Raw genomic sequence first — 18318 nt, 5'->3', positions numbered from 1 at the left:
CCCACCCTGACACAGCGACACATGCAGGAGCAGGAAAAAGCGGCCCTCCCCCCCTGAAGCCTTTAACCCTTCAACTCTCAGTTATCCTAAAGCCTCTCAGCATGGTTTCTGCAGAATTTACTTTCTCAAACAACCCAATCAACAATTCCAGCAACCCTAGCACTGAACTCTGATGCTTCTGCTTCTGATGCTGTTGACCCTCTCTTCCCTTCCTGAAAACACCTTCTCCGGTTCTACTTCTCTGACAAGTCCCATCTCTTTGGTGAGTTCTGTGTCCCCTTGCCAACCCTAATCAGGTCCATTCACTATTCCAGCCCTTCGCTCTTCTTACGCTATAGTCTCTTCCCCTCTTACAGCCTCAGGACCTCTACGTGAATGACCCTCCCTCCTGGACGCCAGTGCTCCCTGGACATTTCTACTGGACGCTGTCATCTCAAACTCAACATGTTCCAAAACAAGCTTACCTCCTGCCCAAACTGTATCTCCCTCCTGGCTTCTCAGTTTCTACAGAAGACAGCAAAATGCCCCCAGCTACTCAGACTGCAACTTCAGAAATACAGTTTATTTCTCTCTTACCCTTGCTTCCTAAATTTAGCCACGTGTAACCTTGGGCAAGCCATTTTACCTTTGAACCCATGGTTTCCTCATCTGTAAAAGAGAGAAGAACCACACCTGGCAGGTCTGAAAGGATTATGTATGGAAAATAAGTCAATAATTAAGTCAATAAATGTCTCTCTTCTCTCCAGCAACTCCCCACGGCTCCCAATTAGTCAAAAAAATCTCTTTGAGGGCATATGTCATGTTTCTTTGTATATCCCTACAATGCCTTGCACAGTGACTTGTATACAAAAGTAGCCTAATAAATATTCATTGATGTACCTAATAGGCTGCAATAAATATCTGCTGAAAAAATGAATCAGATAGTCCTAAGCCTCTAGCACTTGTCTCTGTGCCATGGGAGGTACAAGAGAATCATGAGAAGCTGGCCCTGCTCACTGGAAGCTTCTGTAGTGCCCCACGTGGCCCACCTACGATGAAGGTTAAGAACGCTCATTCCTTGCAAAAAACAGTGTTCTTTATTTTAGATTTTGAGCAAAATATACTCACATGTCGAAAGCACTGAACTCCAAGGTTAAGCGAGCTGGCAGCCCAGCAGAATCACCTGGACGGAAGCATTATCAAACAGTCAATCATGAGTCGGTCACAGGGGCATTTGTAACAAAAACGTTTGTGAGTAATTTTGCTCTTTTGGTTGAGCCCAAAGTGCCCCATCCAATACCTGGTCATCCAAACTAAACAGGGACATAGCAGAAGAAGACAGATTTCATGAATTCAAGGAATTTGCCAAGAATACAAAAAAAGACTCACTGGGAAAAATATTTCCAATCCCATCTCCCAGCAATACTAAGTAATCGGTATTAATTCTCTGGATTAATAAATTAGGTTCTCCCTTTCTTTTCCCCACAGGAGAAAAGAAGTGAAAGTGAACTTGGGTCAAAAGTCAGGAAGTAAAACAGAAACCAGTGAATAGTATTAATTATAAAAGTCAAGGACATCCCTTCCTGAAGGAAAGCTGACCCTATACTGGGCAGAGAAGGTAAAAGAAGAGGGCAGAAGATGGAGTTCCCCATCGCCTACCATTGTAGTAATAACCCTTAATGTCCTTGGGAGCTTCGTCCAACCGATACTCATTCAGCTTCTTCTGGGTCAACTCATGCCAGAATCCAACATCCAAGGCACTGCTGAAGGGGGCAAACTGCAATTTGGAGAGTCCGGGATCCCCCATAACTGCCGCCATTATTTACTGCCTGCTAAAACCAAAACAGAACACAGCAACAATGCACAAAACATGGTGAGAAACGACATTTGTAATCATGGGCTTAATCAAAACAAACAAACAGAAAGTAAAAAGAGGTAGACGGGCTGCCTGAAGACACAACTTTGGAAATCAACCTGAGGAATCTGGCTATGTTGCCAAGTTTAGTCTCCTTATGACACAACTGAACTTCCTGGCCTTCACTTTGGTGCATCTCTCTTTCTCATTAAAGTCAGTCTGACTGATGCACTAGTGTTATTCCTTCTTCGACACGGTCATAGTCTCAGAAGTTTCTGCCAACCTGTGTTGTCCTAGGGGACTTTACAAGCACAAAACCCGAAGTCCAGACGGTTGGCATCACAGCCATGCAAACTGTCTGGATTCTGAGTGAGGCAGTGCTTGGGCACCGCAGCTGAGGAGGATGAAGAAGTTTCCCCCACCCTAACCACAGTACCAGAATTTCTTCGAAATTTCATGTTTTGTCTTTCAAATGCAGAAAACTTGCATTTTACTCTACCATATATATTTTAATATTTCATTCTCCCCCTCAAATCATCAAATAAATTTGACTGTCCTGGCAATCAGGCATGTGTACACTGTTAACTCCCTACATACCCTGCACACTCTCAGGGGTACACAGACCCCAGGGGGAGAAGCACAACACTAGAGGAACTTCGCAGTTCCAAAAGCACAAGTTGATGAGGTCACTTTCCATCCTGTCCAACTGCCCCAAGACAGATGAATATTTCTGCAGTAGAATGTATGAAAATTCACAACAGACGGATAAATCCAAAAAAAAAAAGACAGTTCACATATACTCAGAGAGGTTTTGTATGAGTTTTGTGCCGAGGTTATTAAACACCTTTCAGTTTTCTAAACTTGTTAGATATTGGAATTAGAGACAAGGAGCTTTGGTCCAATGGTGACTATATGGTAAAATGCAAAGTGAGCACTACATAAACACGCTAAAAATCAAGAAAGAGGAGCCAAGCGTGGGTCAGAGCAGGGCGAAAGCCTCTGTGAAGGGGCTGGGCACATGGCTGTCCTTAAACCCTCTGCTGCCTCAGTACGGATTTGTGGCATCACGCACCAGACAATGCCCGACTGTTTTCAAACTCTCACCACCTTGAGGGCTTATTAAAAAATGAAGATGCGGGACTTCCCTGGTGGGGCAGTGGTTAAGAATCCACCTGCCAACACAGGGGATATGGGTTCGAGCCCTGGTCTGGGAAGATCCCACATGCCGCAGAGCAACTAAGCCCATGTGCTGCAACTACTGAGCCTGCGCTCTAGGGCCCGCGAGCCACAACTACTGAGCCCCTGTGCCACAGCTACTGAAGCCCACGTGCCTAGAGCCCGTGTTCCACAACAAGAGAAGCCACCGCCGTGAGAAGCCTGCGCACCGCAACGAAGAGTAGCCCCCGCTCGCTGCAACTAGAGAAAGCCCATGCGCAACAATGAAGACCCAACACAGCAAAAAATAAATAAATTAAATAAATAAATTTTTTAAAAAAATGATGTCTGGGCTCCACCTGCTGGGGGGCGGGGGAGAAAGGATGGTGAGGGTGGCCGGGACTAGGGCCCCAGGGTGATTCTGATTCGAGTTTGACGCTGTCTTGAAGCCTTCAGGCCATTGTCACTCTTACTTTTGGAGTCTCCACCTCTAAATCATTTCAAACATATTTAAATGAACCCTCGTCCCACATTAAGTAATTTCTGGCTTTTATTCGAAAGAATCTTTATAATTTTGCACTCTCAAAATGTTCATCTTTTTGGGTCACCCTGGGTTCAGAGGTCCCAGAAAAGTTTGTGAATCCTATGTACTGTGGCTTCAGAGCCCAGTGGAGAAACAGACCCTCATGCAGATGGCCCAGGGCCCACACTTTGAGAAACGCCGGTCTAGAACACCGTAACAGCCTCCTGCTTGGTTTAGCAGGCCTCCATTGCTGCTTTCTCCTCTCTTCCTCCACAACACAGCTAGCATTTTCCTTCTACTGTTGGTTTTTGAAAGTTCCCATGCTCAGCCCTCTCCTTAGTCTATAAACTTTCCCCAAAGCAAAATTATTCATTTTCTACATCCATTTCCATCTATATGCCAATGAATCCCAGGACTGTATTTCTAGTGCTAACCTCCAACCATATATTTAAGTGTCTTCCAAAGCCAGGACGTGAATTTCTCACAGATACCTCGAGTTTGACAAATCCAAAACTGAACGCACCTTTCATTAAAATTCGGCCCATTTTCCTATATGTCCTAGTTTACTAGATAGTACCACCATCCAGCCACGAAGAAACCTCAAAGTCATCTTCAATTTTTCTCTCTCTCACATCCAATAAATCACTAAATGTTAGAGGCTCAACTGTAAACAGTCCTCTGGCACTGAGATGAAGGTGGCAGCTATTGAGTATTGGCCAGGAGCAGGCACTGCAGCAGGGGTGTGTGCCTGAATTTTCTCCTCCCCGAAGCCCTAAGAGGAGACAGTTCCAATTTCACAGAAGAAGAAACTGAGGTTCAGAGAGATAAGAATCAACAGAGCAGCAGGCAGTGGTACCAGTGGATCTCATCTGAAATCCTCCGTGGGACAGGTCATCAGGCTCCTACACACTTCAATCATTCACAACTTAGTCTTAAAAGTCAACAGTAACTCGTCATCATTTTGATGACCTGCTGAGGTCACCACGATGGAATTTTACCACTGCCAGCGACAAAAGAGAAAATTCTATTCCATTTTTCTATTCAGCAGCTAGGAAAAAGTGACTCAGGAGTACCACAGAAGAGAATGGACGGGCATGCCAAGAAAGAAATTTGCATAAGAGGCATATCCTTCATTTTCTGACATATTTGGTCTTTGAGAAATTCTGAACAGAAGCCAAGAGCCTATTTCACAAGAGGATGTGGTTGTGTCCGGCTGCTAAAGTGTTGCCTGACTGGTTAAGGCAACGGAAAGGTCTTAAGCAACAGCAGCAACAAGTGGTTAGGAATCTGCTGGCAACATCTAACTAAATAGGATACTCAATATAAAGGTATCACTTAGGAACCTATACATCTATGTCACATTGCCATCTTCCTCAAATTAGAAGGGAAGACTTAAGAAGTAATGATCAGAAGGGAATTCTGGTGGAAGAGGAAGTGAGTCTCAGGTGCAAAGTCATCCATGTGTAACTAACCTAGATCCAAACATTACCTGTGTCCTGAAAAGTAAGGCTTGCCCATATAACCCTGAACAGTGCAGATGAGACTTGAGGCCTCTGCTTAGCTTAGAAAACTAAAAGATTATTTCTATCACACTTCAACATTGTATTCAGGATGTGAAACCCAAGTGTTACACAAGACGGGATTGTGTCACTTCTGATGAAAGAGGAAAGGCTCTGAGGATTTGAAATTGTAATGAACAAGAACCGCAGCAGTAGAAGAAACCCAGCAGTAACCAAAATATCCAGTTAGGATTTAACTGAAATAGCAGGTGGAAGTAAAGCAATACAAACCTGCTGGGGCTGCGTCTACCACCCAAACTTATAAATTTCAGGATTTTATGGAAATAAAACTAAGTCACGCTCGGCAACTTAAACAAGCAAGAGCTCAAAAAAAAACGCCACTGTATGTTACTTATCAGAAGTTCCTGTCGAAATGGACCTAACCCTTGTTGTTAGTGCTGTTCTTCACCATCAAATCCCTACAGGAAATGTGTAACAGTGGTTGCCTCCCAGGAAAGAAGCTCTGGGGTCAGGAGACCGGGGTGTGGACAGACTTACTTTCATTGCATAACCTTTTTGCCTTTTGAATTTTATACTGTCTGTGTGAAATAATAATACAGAAATAAGTAAAATAATGGAAAAAAAAAAAAAGCCCTAACCCAATGGCAAGAAGAGAGGGAATGACAGATGTAAGATGACCAGCTCAACTGCTTTGGTTTCAAGAAATAACACCTGGGAAACCCTGATGCAAGAACCTTGTCTTATTCATCTCTGTTCAGCACTTAGCACAGTGCCTAGAATAGATTAGGAGTTCAGTAAATGTAGACATGAAACAGCTTTCTTCTCCCAAAAATGGCCAAAGAATGGATGCTACAGTGAGACAAGATTTCAGCAGAGTTTAAAAACTACTAATGGCCTGTCCAAATAGGAAGTAAACTGACCAAAGAGATGATGAATTTTCCATTAGTGGAAGTGTTCAAGCATATATTAGGCAATCATTTGCCAAGTAATACTGCAGAGAGGATTACTGTATCAGGCAGTCAGATGAGAACAGTGGTTGGCAAGCTTTTTCTGAAAAGGGCCAACTAGTAAATATTTTAGGCACTGCAGGCCAAAACAGTTTGTCAAATTTTCTTCTTCCACTCTTCAAAAAAATAAAAAAGACATTCTTAGCTCATGGACTGCACAAAAAAAAGGCCTTGGGCAGGGCCATATTTGCCGACCTTGGACTAGAAGATCTTTGAAGCCTGCTGTTTTTATGATTCTTAGAAAGTGTCAATAATGTATTTTGTTTCTAGGGAGACTGACCTCTTCGGCAGAATCTTTTAAGAGGGCAGTAGAGATCTGCAAGGGCTGCTGAGGGTGAAGCAGATTTTAAGACCAGATTCCGATGCCACGTCTGCCATCCATGACACAAACCCGTCTTGATGGACCGGCAAATGTGGTCTCCACAGAACTCTCACACAGATGTGGGCATCACTAAGCCAAGACGAAGCTCATTCGGCATTTCCCGAAGCTCATCACACGTGCGAAAGCTCGCAGCCGCAGCACTCCACCGCCCAGGCAGGCGCATGACCACACCCAGGGCGGTTTCCTTCACACTTTCTCCTGGACCCCTGCTACTGCCTCCCAACTTCTCTAGTGCCGCCCTGGGGGACCTGCCCCTCCTCACCTCTGACCTGATGCTGCAGAAACATCGAGCTGCTTTGTGCTCCGCTAACTCACCTGCTGTCTTGCCTCTGCAGCCCTGTCTGAAAGGCGCCCCCGCCCCCCGTGACTGCCTGGCCCTCTCCAAATCCCAGCACAGAGGTGACCTGCTCTAGAAAGCCTTCCCAGAGCTGCCGCTCACTCTTCACTCCTGTCCTGTGCCTCCCGGCAGCCACAGTTAACCACTTCCACCCCCCGGCCACCTGAACAGTGAGTATCGTTCAACTCTGCGTACCTGCCTGCCTCCATCAACCTGACTGTAAATTCCACAAACACAGATCCTGGTTCACATTCCTCTCGATATATCCTAGTCCCTTTCAGAGTGGCTCTCAAATGTTACTAAGATGAATTCTGGAAACTTTTTATGGGTACCTTCCCCAAGAGAAACAAGAGAAACAAGAGAAAGAAAGAACCCAGGCTTCGTGATTGGGAGGACAAACTCCAGGCTTATTACCATGTAAGATGGAGACTGGAGTAAAAAAGTCATGAAGAACATATGGAGATACGCCATGTGACAGAAAGGGTCTCTAAACCTATGACTTTTTCAGGACTAAGATCTTAGACGACAGGAAATATGGACATACAAATCAATTTTTTAAATTAATTTTTATTGGAGTATGGTTGCTTTACAATGTTGTGTTAGCCTCCACTGCACAACAAAATGAATCAGCCATACACATACAGATATCCCTACCCTTTTGGACTTCCCTCCCATTTCGGTTACCACAGTGCATTAGGTAGAGTTCCCTGTGCTATACAGTATGTTCCCATCAGTTGTCTATTTTATACATAGTATCAATAATGTATATATGTCAATCCCAGTCTCCCAATTCCTCCCTCCCCACCCCTTTCCCCCTTGGTAGCCATACATTTGTTCTCTACATCTATGTCTCTATTTCTGCTTTGCAAATAAGATCATCTATATCATTTTTCTAGATTCTGCACAGATGTGTTATTATACGATATTTGCTTTTCTCTTTCTGACTTACTTCACTCTGTATGACACTCTCTAGGTATATCCACGTCTCTGCAAATGACCCGATTTGATTCCTTTTTATGGCTGAGTAATATTCCATTGTATTATGTACCACATCTTTATCCATTCATCTGTCAATGGACATTTAGGTTGCTTCCAGAACCTGGCTATTGTAAACAGTGCTGCTATGAACATTGGGGTGCATGTGGTTTTTTGAATTATGGTTTTCTCTGGGTATTGCCCAGGAGTGGGATCGTTGGGTCATATGGTAGTTCTATTTTTAGTTTTTCAAGGAACCTGCATACAGTTTTCCATAGTGGCTGTATCAATTTACATTCACACCAACAGTGTATGAGGGTTCCCTTTTCTCCACACCCTCTCCAGCATTTTTTTTTAACATCTTTATTGGAGTATAATTGCTTTACAATGGTGTGTTAGTTTCTGCTTTATGACAAAGTGAATCTGTTATACATATACATATGTTCCCATGTCTCTTCCCTCTTGCGTCTCCCTCCCTCCCACCCTCCCTATCCCATCCCTCTAGGTGGTCACAAAGCACCGAGCTGATCTCCCTGTGCTATGCGGTTACTTCCCACTAGCTATCTATTTTACATTTGGTAGTGTATATATGTCCATGCCACTCTCTCACTTTGTCACAGCTTACCCTTCCCCCTCCCCATATCCTCAAGTCCATTTTCTAGTAGGTCTGTGTCTTTATTCCCATCTTGCCACTAGGTTCTTCATGACTTTTTTTTTTTCCCCTTAGATTCCATATACATGTGTTAGCATACTGTATTTGTTTTTCTCTTTCTGACTTACTTCACTCTGTGTGACAGACTCTAGGTCCATCCACATCACTACAAATAACTCAATTTTGTTTCTTTTTATGGCTGAGTAATATTCCACTGTATATATGTGCCACATCTTCTTTATCCATTCATCCGATGATGGACACTTAGGTTGCTTCCATGTCCTGGCTATTGTGAATAGAGCTGCAATGAACATTTTGGTACATGACTCTTTTTGAATTATGGTTTTCTCAGGGTATATGCCCAGTAGTGGGATTGCTGGGTCATATGGTAATTCTATTTTTAGTTTTTTAAGGAACCTCCATACTGTTCTCCATAGTGGCTGTATCAATTTACATTCCCACCAACAGCGCAAGAGGGTTCCCTTTTCTCCACACCCTCCCCAGCATTTATTGTTTCTAGATTTTTTGATGATGGCCATTCTGACCGGTGTGAGATGATATCTCATTGTAGTTTTGACTTGCATTTCTCTAATGATTAATGATGTTGAGCATTCTTTCATGTGTTTGTTGGCAATCTGTATATCTTCTTTGGAGAAATGTCTATTTAGGTCTTCTCCCCATTTTTGGATTGTGTTGTTTTTTTTTTTTTTTTGTTATTCAGCTGCATCAGCTGCTTGTAAATCTTGGAGATTAATTCTCTGTCAGTTGCTTCATTTGCAAATATTTTCTCCCATTCTGAGGGTTGTCTTTTGGTCTTGTTTATGGTTTCCTTTGCTGTGCAAAAGCTTTTAAGTTTCATTAGGTCCCATTTGTTTGTGTTTTTATTTCCATTTCTCTAGGAGCTGGGTCAAAAAGGATCTTGCTGTGATTTATGTCATAGAGTGTTCTGCCTATGTTTTCCTCTAAGAGTTGGATAGTGTCTGGCCTTACATTTAGGTCTTTAATCCATTTTGCATTTATTTTTGTGTATGCTGTTAGGAAGTGTTCTAATTTCATTCTTTTACATGTAGCTGTCCAGTTTTCCCAGCACCACTTATTAAAGAGGCTGTCTTTTCTCCACTGTATATTTTTGCCTCCTTTGTCATAGATTAGGTGACCATAGGTGCGTGGGTTTACCTCTGGGCTTTCTATCCTGTTCCACTGATCTATATTTCTGTTTTTGTGCCAGTACCATACTGTCTTGATTACTGTAGCTTTGTAGTATAGTCTGAAGTCAGGGAGTCTGATTCCTCCAGCTCCGTTTTTCTTTCTCAAGATTGCTTTGGCTATTTGGGGTCTTTTGTGTTTCCATACAAATTGTAAATTTTTTTGTTCTAGTTCCATACAAATCAATTTAAATGAAACTTTACTTAACCAAATACAAAAGTAGTAAAGAAGGGAATTCCCTGGCAGTCCAGTGGTTAGGACTCTGTGCTTCCACTGCAGGGGGCACGGGTTCAATCCCTGGTTGGGGAACTAAGATCCTGCATGCCGTGCAGTGTGGCCAAAAATAAAAATAAAAATAAATAAAAGTAGTAAAGAATAAGTCTCCCTGAAAGGTTTCCCATGGTTATGTAAGTTAAAAGCTACACTCACAGTCTCAAAGTATCTCTTCACACACACACACACACACACACACACACACACGCAAACACACAATTAACTACAAAAAAGAAGTGACTCTAAAGTGACAAAATGTGGCAGACACCATCTTAATGAAGGGGGATCAAAGTTAACCAGCAGTGATGGGACCAACAGACACTGTGTGCTGATAGAAGGCAACGAAAAGAACATAGCATCTATGGTATTCGGCTGAAAACAGTGGACCTGGGTCTAGTCAGGAGGAAACACAAGATAAACCCAAACTGAAAAACATTCTACAGAATGACTGGGACTGGCTTATAATCTTCAAAAGTGTCAAGGTCTTAAAAGTCAGGGGAAGACTAAGGAACTGTCCCAGGGATTAGAAAGACTTGACAACTGGGGGCAATTCGTGATCCTGCTTTGACTCTCTGCTATGAAAGATGTTACCAGGATAAAATTGGAATGCAGTCCCTGGGAGAAGGGTATATGGAAGGTCTTTGACTTATTCTTGTAAGGTTTCTGTAAGTTTGAAAAGGTAATAAAATAAAATATGAAGATGCGCCTGCACAGACACAGCTTATTCTATATTCAACAGGCAAAACCAATCAATGTGATAGAAGTTAGAATAGTAATGACAGGGTGGCGTGGGGCTATTGACCGGGAAGGGGCATGAGGAAGCCTCCAGGGGAGCTGGAAATATTCTTTTTTTTTTTTTTTCTTATAAATTTAATTAATTTATTTATTTATTTATGGCTGTGTTGGGTCTTCGTTTCTGTGCGAGGGCTTTCTCTAGTTGCGGCGAGCGGGGGTCACTCTTCATCGCGGTGCGCGGGCCTCATCGTGGCCTCTCTTGTTGCGGAGCACAGGCTCCAGACGCGCAGGCTCAGTAGTTGTGGCTCACGGGCTTAGTTGCTCCGCGGCATGTGGGATCTTCCCAGACCAGGGCTCGAACCCGTGTGCCCTGCATTGGCAGGCAGATTCTCAACCACTGCGCCACCAGGGAAGCCCCTGGAAATATTCTATATACCTCAAGCTGGGCAGTGGTTACAAACCATGTGCATATATAAAAATCCATGGGCTACATATATACGATCAGTGTACTTTACTATATGTATGCTATACCTGAACAAAAAACCCCAGAAGATCCCATATTCAAGCTATACCAATCCCACAAAGAACCTTTCTCATTCAACAGTTAATAGATGACCTATTTAAATCTAGCTTTGTGGAAAAGAAATTCATTGCTCTAAATAAGGAGTGGAAATGAAATATCACTTCCATAAATTTTCTGGCATTTTGTTATTAAAGATGCTGAAGATGAAAGTATTTTTGTTTTGCTGCTTATAAAATTAATTGGAGCATAAGTGCTTCCTAGAGTGAGTCTGCCCAACCGTTTTCCCTCTGCGGGGCACCGATAGGATTGGACACAGCAAATATCAAGCCAGTATAGGACTTCTGGAAAGGAAGAAGTAAAATTGGTAGAAAACAAGCAACAATCATAGAGATTAAAAAACAAACAAACCTGTCTTTAGGGACACTAGACCCTTGGCGGGGAGAGAAACAGACCAGCCCGACTATCCAAAACATCTCTCACTATAATTTTTCATGCGTGCATTCTTGGGGTTTTGTTTGTCTGCTTTGGGAGGGCAGAGGAGCTTTGAACGGTTCAGAGAACTCTAAGATGCTAAAAGCTAAGGTAGTTGGGAGCCTGGTCTTCAGTCAGATAAACCCACCTTTGAGTTCCGACTCCACCTCTCCCTGGCTGAGTAGCCTTGGGCAGGTAACTTCATCCCCTGTGCCTCCATTTCCTCTTCTGTAAGATGAGGATAATCATACCGAACCCACAAGGTTGTTGGGAGGGCTAAATGAGAAAGTGTGTGACATACCTGTGCCGGTGCCTGGCTTACAGTCAGTAGTCAATACATGGCAGTTGCTCTTAGTCTCTGTCACCTCGCCCTCCCTCACCCCCCCATCAGCCAACAGTGCCTGAGAATGTGGTCGCCCTTCCCCACGCTCATCACGAAAACTTCCTCTGCCTCAAGCAGGCCTCATATAAGTCTTCCCTCCCTCACAGGAGCACTGCAGACACAGCAGAGGTTTAATTAAAACCTGCAGGATGACCTCCTGCTCTAGGTCATCCAGGGGAAGTCCAGAGGAGCAAGTGCTAAGGGGTTAGGAGCGCTCTGTGTTCAACTTCTCCGAGGCTGCATGGGGCCATTCACTTAGCAGAAGTGCCAGAATAACCACGATTTGGCCCTGAAGTACCATCTTTGGGCCAAAACGGAGCACGTAGAGCAGACTTCTGTTCTCATTTTCCCAGCTGCAGGGCTGCGAGCTCTGGCAGCCATTAAGATAAGCACCAAACCACATGACCAAGTCCCACTGACAAAGAGAATATGTTCTTAGCTGCTGATGGGTATAAAGGCAGTGGACATCGCCAGGAGTGGGAAGAGGGCTCCGCTGGCATGCAGAGCCAGTGCCCGTTTTGTAGGGCAATGACGTTTTTGCAACTTCAGGAGTTTTGGAAATAATTTGCAAGGCTGCTGAAGAAGGAGGTTTAAAAAGCCTTCCCTTCCAAAAGGAGGGGGGAAAAGTTCCAAACATAGAAGAAAGAGTAGGCTTTACCAGAAGATGAAAACCCAGGACTCCTACAGGGGAACCAGCTGGGTACAGAAGCCTCAATTCTTTTTAAAAATTGCATTAGAGTCAAGATGCCCCTGAGCCAGACTGATGCCTCTGCAAGACACCAAGTCACCCAAGATGGCTTTTTTGGTGACTGTGCTCTTAGGTGGTAACAACTGATATGAGCAGGCAGGATAACTGCTCTTATGGACGGGTTGTCTCCCCCACCCCCGTGGGCCACCTCTGCCCCAACAGGATCCACGTTATTTGCTTCTTCAGGAGGTCAGCCAGGGAGCTGGCAATCGCCTCCATAAGCTCAAACTGTAACCTTCATTCTCAATAGTTACTTCTGGGAGTTGTTCTTCTTTTGTTTTATTTTGTTTTCCCTCTGCGATAATAACTTCAACCTTCACATACAATCTGCTGTCTCATTCAGCCTCAGTTTTTGAGCATGGATACCCTGGATACCAGTATTGTGGGGTGTGGCAAGCCTATGAGAGAGTGAGAGTGAAAGCTGAGAAAATATGGGCAGGAGGAGAGAGGAGATCATACAAGGAAGATGGAGAACACTGTGCCCATTTCTGAGTCCTCTGTGTTACGTTCACCAACCAACAGTGTCACCTTGGTCCATTCTGTACATGAGGGACAGCCACCTGGATTCACTTGAATCACTAAGGAGCCTTTAGGTCAACCAACAACTAAAATCCATGATGGTTTCCTAAAAGCTGGCTGAAGTATGAAAGCTTGCTTCTGATTAACAGTCTTTATGGTTTTCATTTCTGGGGATCTTTAAGGAGTCCTGGAAAATGAGAGGTGCTGAAAAACTGGGCCAAGCAAACACTTGATTTCAGATTTTTAAAATATTTGATTTCCAAAGATGAGAACATAGATGGATTCTACAGCCCACTGGACAGAGAATCGGCTCCCAGGAAAGGTGTCATATAGTCCATTCTGGTTCACATGGCATCTTTGTACAATAAGAAAATTGCACACCTTCCTCAAGACATTTTACCTCATCTTCTGAGAAAATTGTTGTTTAATATATTAATTAAGTTAGCTCAAGATATCTTTACCCTTGCCTGCCAGAAAACTGTCACTACAAAACACACCCATGACGCCTGTGATCTAAATGGAACCCTCTTAGATCTGGCCTCTTGTGCAGTGTACCACCTGCACAACTGTATGTAGCAACCCTGAGTATTCACAAAAGACCACTATGGTTTCTCCAAGAACAAGTCATGACAGAGTTACTGCATTTCTGCCTTGATTATGGAAGAACCATAGACAAAGAAGATAGACTATGTGGACCTCAGCAAGGTCTCTGACAAGTCTTCTTCAGATAGCCTAGTAGACAAGATGAAGATGTAGGAATTGGACACTGACATAATTAGAAGGATTTTAAACTGGTAAAAATAATCTTATTCAAACGGTGTTGCTTAAGGAATGAACTGATGTTAATAAGAAAGGAGCTAACGGATGTCTTTGGCTCAGTCTCGGGCCTAGCCAATTTATTTTTATTTTACTTATCTATGTGAATGAATATTCATCAATATTTACCAAGTATTTTATGCATGCTGAACCTTGTTACAGCAGGGAAGCTGACACATAAACAAATACATTCAGTAAGATATTCTTATAGCCACATATTACCAGTGACTTGGATAACGATACAGGTTTGCTTATCAACTCTACATATGACATGAAGCAAGAAGGAACAAGCACTATAACAGATAACATAATTCAGAGTAAAAGATTCTGACCACCTGGAATGACAGGTCTATTTAACAAGATTAAAATTTTCACAGAGGGAAATCTAGGGTCTTAAATCTCAGTCCAAAAAAACAACTGGACAACAATGTAGTCTGATACGCTGGAGTTGGTATGGTAGACAGAAGGGTGTAGCTTCATGGGCCAGAGAGACCTGGGTTCAAAGCCCACCTCTGCTACTTCAAGCCACACAACCTTGGGCAAGTCATTTTCCTTCTCTGAGCCTGTTTCCTCATCTGTAAGATGGGACACCACCTGTGGTGCAGAATTATTGACAGGATTCAACTAGAAAATGCATGTATCTGGCACACAGGAGGCACTCAAAAGGAAAATTAATACCATCAACAAAGCACATGCCAAAAACACTGGGGTTTCCATTTCGTTATTACTTCAGTAAACATTTATATGACCTACTAGTCCCTATGCTGTATCTCAGGACTCAATGGCAAAAAGCCATGGTCCCCGCCTTTAAGGAGCTAACAGTTTTGAGGGTAAGACAAACGAGGAATGACAACAGAGCAAGCTGTGGGTAACACGAGCACAGTAAGTGTGGTGAAAGCGTTTCGGCAGGGTGTTGTGGGAGGAGGAGGAAACCCTCGAGCCCAGATTTCAAAAAGAACTGGCAGTGGGGCTTCCCTGTTGGCACAGTGGTTGAGAGTCTGCCTGCTAATGCGGGGCACAGGGGTTCGAGCCCTGGTCTGGGAGGATCCCACATGCCGCGGAGCAACTGGGCCCGTGAGCCACAGCTGCTGAGCCTGCGCGTCTGGAGCCTGTGCTCCGCGGAGAGAGCCGCGATGGTGAGAGGCCCGCGCACCGCGATGAGGAGTGGCCCTCGCCTGCTGCAGCTGGAGAGGGCCCTCGCACAGCAGCGAAGACCCAACACAGCCATAAATAAATAAATAAATAAAAATATAAATTAAAAAAAAAAAAGCCAAGCCTCTTAAAAAAAAAAAAAAAAAAAAAGAAGAACTGGCAGTGGATTCTCAACAGGGACACCACTTGACATGTTGGGTGGGACAATTCTTTTTCATTTGCTGCTAGCCCCACACATTGCAGAATGTCTAGCACCCCTGGTACCCTCTTAAATGCAGTAATGCCCCGTGGTCATGTCACAAAATACAACAGCTCCACACACTTCCAAATGTCCTTTGGATGGTTGGGAGAGGGGGTGGTCAGCAGCACCAGCCCAAGCCAGTCCCACTGGATGAGGAAGGCTACAGTGGGGAGTAGGGACACTCCAGGCAAAAGGAGGAAGCTCTCTCAGTTCCACGTCTCCAATTCTAGAAACACCCCCATGGCCTCTGCACAAGCTTAGAATGTTCTTGTCCATCCACATGCCCAGCGTCTACTTAATTCCTCTTCTCCCATCAAATCTGAGCTCAACCATCAGTAGAGGGAAGGCTTCCCTGACTCCCTCGTCTCCTGCTTAGGTCAGTTCTCCTGTATCCTACCGACAAAAAGCACCATTACCTCCCACTTCACAGCACATGCACAGTTATTTTATACATACTGATGAATGTCAGTCTTCCTTACTAGGAGAAAAGCTCTTTGAGAAAGGAACTGTGTCAGTTTCTCATTGTCCTCCATCAGTCATTGTTTTCCCAGCACCTGACTCAGTCCTAGCACCTCACAGGTGCCCAAAAAATACCTGCTGATGACTGAATCTATGAACAAAGGAAATAGCATGGTATGTTTCAGAAAACACAAAGAGTTCTGTATGGCGAGAAGAAAAGGTTCATGTGGCAGAGTAGCTGGAAACCACACCAGAAAAGTAGGTGAATGCCAAATCATGAAAGGTCTTCCATGAAAAGCTACTGATTTGTATTTTAGCAAAGGTCTGCATTTTAGAAAGGGCACTCCAGCACCAGCTAGGGCCAGACTGCTGAGGCAGGGCAACCAGCTCAGAGGTTGGGCAGGAATATAGGCAGGAAGTGAGAAGGGCCTGAACTAAGGCAGTGGGAGAGGAAATGGAAGCGAAAACGTATCAGGAGATATCAAGGAAGAAGAACCTGTAGAACTCTGATGACTGCCCAGGCTGGGAAGGAGGAAGGGAGGGATGGGATGAGAGGGAAAAGTCCAAGATGACTCCCAGGGTTCATAACGTTTACTCATTGGAATGAATAAATGCAGAAAGTGAATGAGCGAGCGTAAAGAATGGAGAGAGAATCACAGGTTTGGAGAGAAGATGATGAGCTTAGTTTTGGACTCGCAGAGTTTTAGGGCTGGCACTCAGGAGAGCTCTGGACTCAAGATCCAGAGCAGCGGTCACTGGCACAGAAATGAGAGTTCACACTGTGGTTGAGAAGAGCAATGAGTAGAAGGCAGGGCCTTGAGGAAAACTAGCATTTAAAGGACAAAAGGAGGAAAAGAGCCCACAATGGAAACTGAGGGGAAATGGCCAGAGAGAGAGCTCAAAGCAGGAGTGGATTTTATAAGTGAAGGAGTATCAGCAGTGTCAGACGTGCTGAGAACGCAAAAGATAAGGAAGGAAAAGAGTTCCTTCTGTTGCCAGGGGTTCTGGCAACACCAAGGCCTGATGACTTTGAGGAGAGCAGTTTTGGGGGAGGGGTGATGCAGAAGTAGAATTTCAGTGAATGATGACTTCAGGAAGTAGAGGTGGCACCTTGTCCAAGAAAAGTGGCTGGGAAAAGGAGGTGTGACAGGGTACAGCAGAGGTTAATGGGAGGGTGCTTTGTTTTTTTGAAAATTAGAGTAAACAGAGGATACTTAAATTAGAGGGATAAGTTAAACAGGAAAGAAATGGGACAAATGATGGAACCAGGTCCTGAGGAAAAGGAGGAGACAGGATCTCAGCATACGCAAAGGAACTAACCTTAGAACAAACACCATTTTTTCACAGAATTAGAATAAAAGGCAAAGCAATAGGGTCAGCTGGAGATAAGTTTGTAACGCCAGAAGTTGAGGAGCCTTGACTGATGGCTGCAACTCAGTGAAGTCAAAGGCAGGGTAGGAAGCCGGGAGAGGGATGAAGACGTGAGAGACAAGGAGGGACGTGTGGGCAGTGCTGAGAGCCCGGCTGGCTCTCAGATAGTGTGACAGTGTCAAGAGCGTGAAGCGTCTACAACGAGGCCCAGCAGAGCCGCGCAGGGCCTTAGGTTATGGAAAGAAGAGTACAGTCCTGCTGTGCATGGCCAGACTCCCGGAGGAAAGAGGACTTGCTTTCTATGCTACACAGTCACAAAGAGACCGACACACAGGAACAAGTTCAAAGGACGGTAACCAGAAAGAAGAAGGTGTGAAAGTCCCAGAGGCGATCATTCTGTGGCTGGACTGAGACCAGGCAGACAGGTTGTCACCCAGCCTAACGAGACCATGGAGATGCATGCCGTCGGCCTGGCAACAAAGCAGCACCTATTCATTCTCCCTTGAACACACAGTGGGGCTTTACTTACACTGGAGAAAGCCAGGAGGCTTTATCTGGAGATAGACAGCAGGAAGGCATTAGTGAATCTTACTTCCCTGGGTAAAAGTGGAGGACAGAGGCCATTCTGACTTCCAAATAAAATCTCTGAGGTCAGGGATAACCAATCAGGGACCACTGATCAAAGAACTTATTATTTATTTCCACAAAGAGGATTCATTCCCCACTCCACCCCCAATATCCTGACTCCTGACTCGAGGTATCATCCAATCAGTTACCAGTCCAGCAAATCCCACTTCCTTGGTCTCTCAAATCCACCCAGCCCTCTCCATCCACATAGCCGCTGCCTTGGTTCTGGCCTCCCTCCTCTGTCACCTGGACCATGGCAAAACTGCCCTGACTGGTTTCCCTGTGGGTCCTTCCCCACCCAGTGTAATCAGCACATCATTGCCTGGGTAATTTGAAACAGATGAGACCATGTCAGACCCCTGTGTAAAATTCCACAGGACTCCACTCTTCACAGCCACACTTTCAAATAA

At 44.4% G+C, this 18318-nt stretch overlaps 1 protein-coding gene across 8 annotated transcripts in view; it reads right to left on the bottom strand.

The window, feature by feature from the left end:
* ATG7 (autophagy related 7) overlaps nt 1-18318 on the bottom strand; it is a 326752-nt gene that overhangs the window by 217300 nt on the left and 91134 nt on the right. For 6 of the 8 annotated variants that reach the window (XM_059940379.1, XM_059940376.1, XM_059940381.1 and 3 more), the window contains exons 2-3: nt 1639-1808; nt 1108-1162 (exon numbers count right to left, since the gene is read on the bottom strand). In XM_059940379.1, the coding sequence (XP_059796362.1) occupies nt 1108-1162; nt 1639-1798 (215 nt within the window). In that variant the 5' untranslated portion in view covers nt 1799-1808. Of the gene's footprint in view, nt 1-1107; nt 1163-1638; nt 1812-18318 lie in introns of all 8 variants that reach the window. The other 2 variants (XM_059940378.1, XM_059940377.1) reach the window with 1 other exon arrangement.

Source organism: Balaenoptera ricei, chromosome 11, assembly GCF_028023285.1.
Source record: "Balaenoptera ricei isolate mBalRic1 chromosome 11, mBalRic1.hap2, whole genome shotgun sequence".
Classification (NCBI taxonomy): domain Eukaryota; kingdom Metazoa; phylum Chordata; class Mammalia; order Artiodactyla; family Balaenopteridae; genus Balaenoptera; species Balaenoptera ricei.
This window is presented reverse-complemented; position numbering and strand designations above follow the sequence as displayed.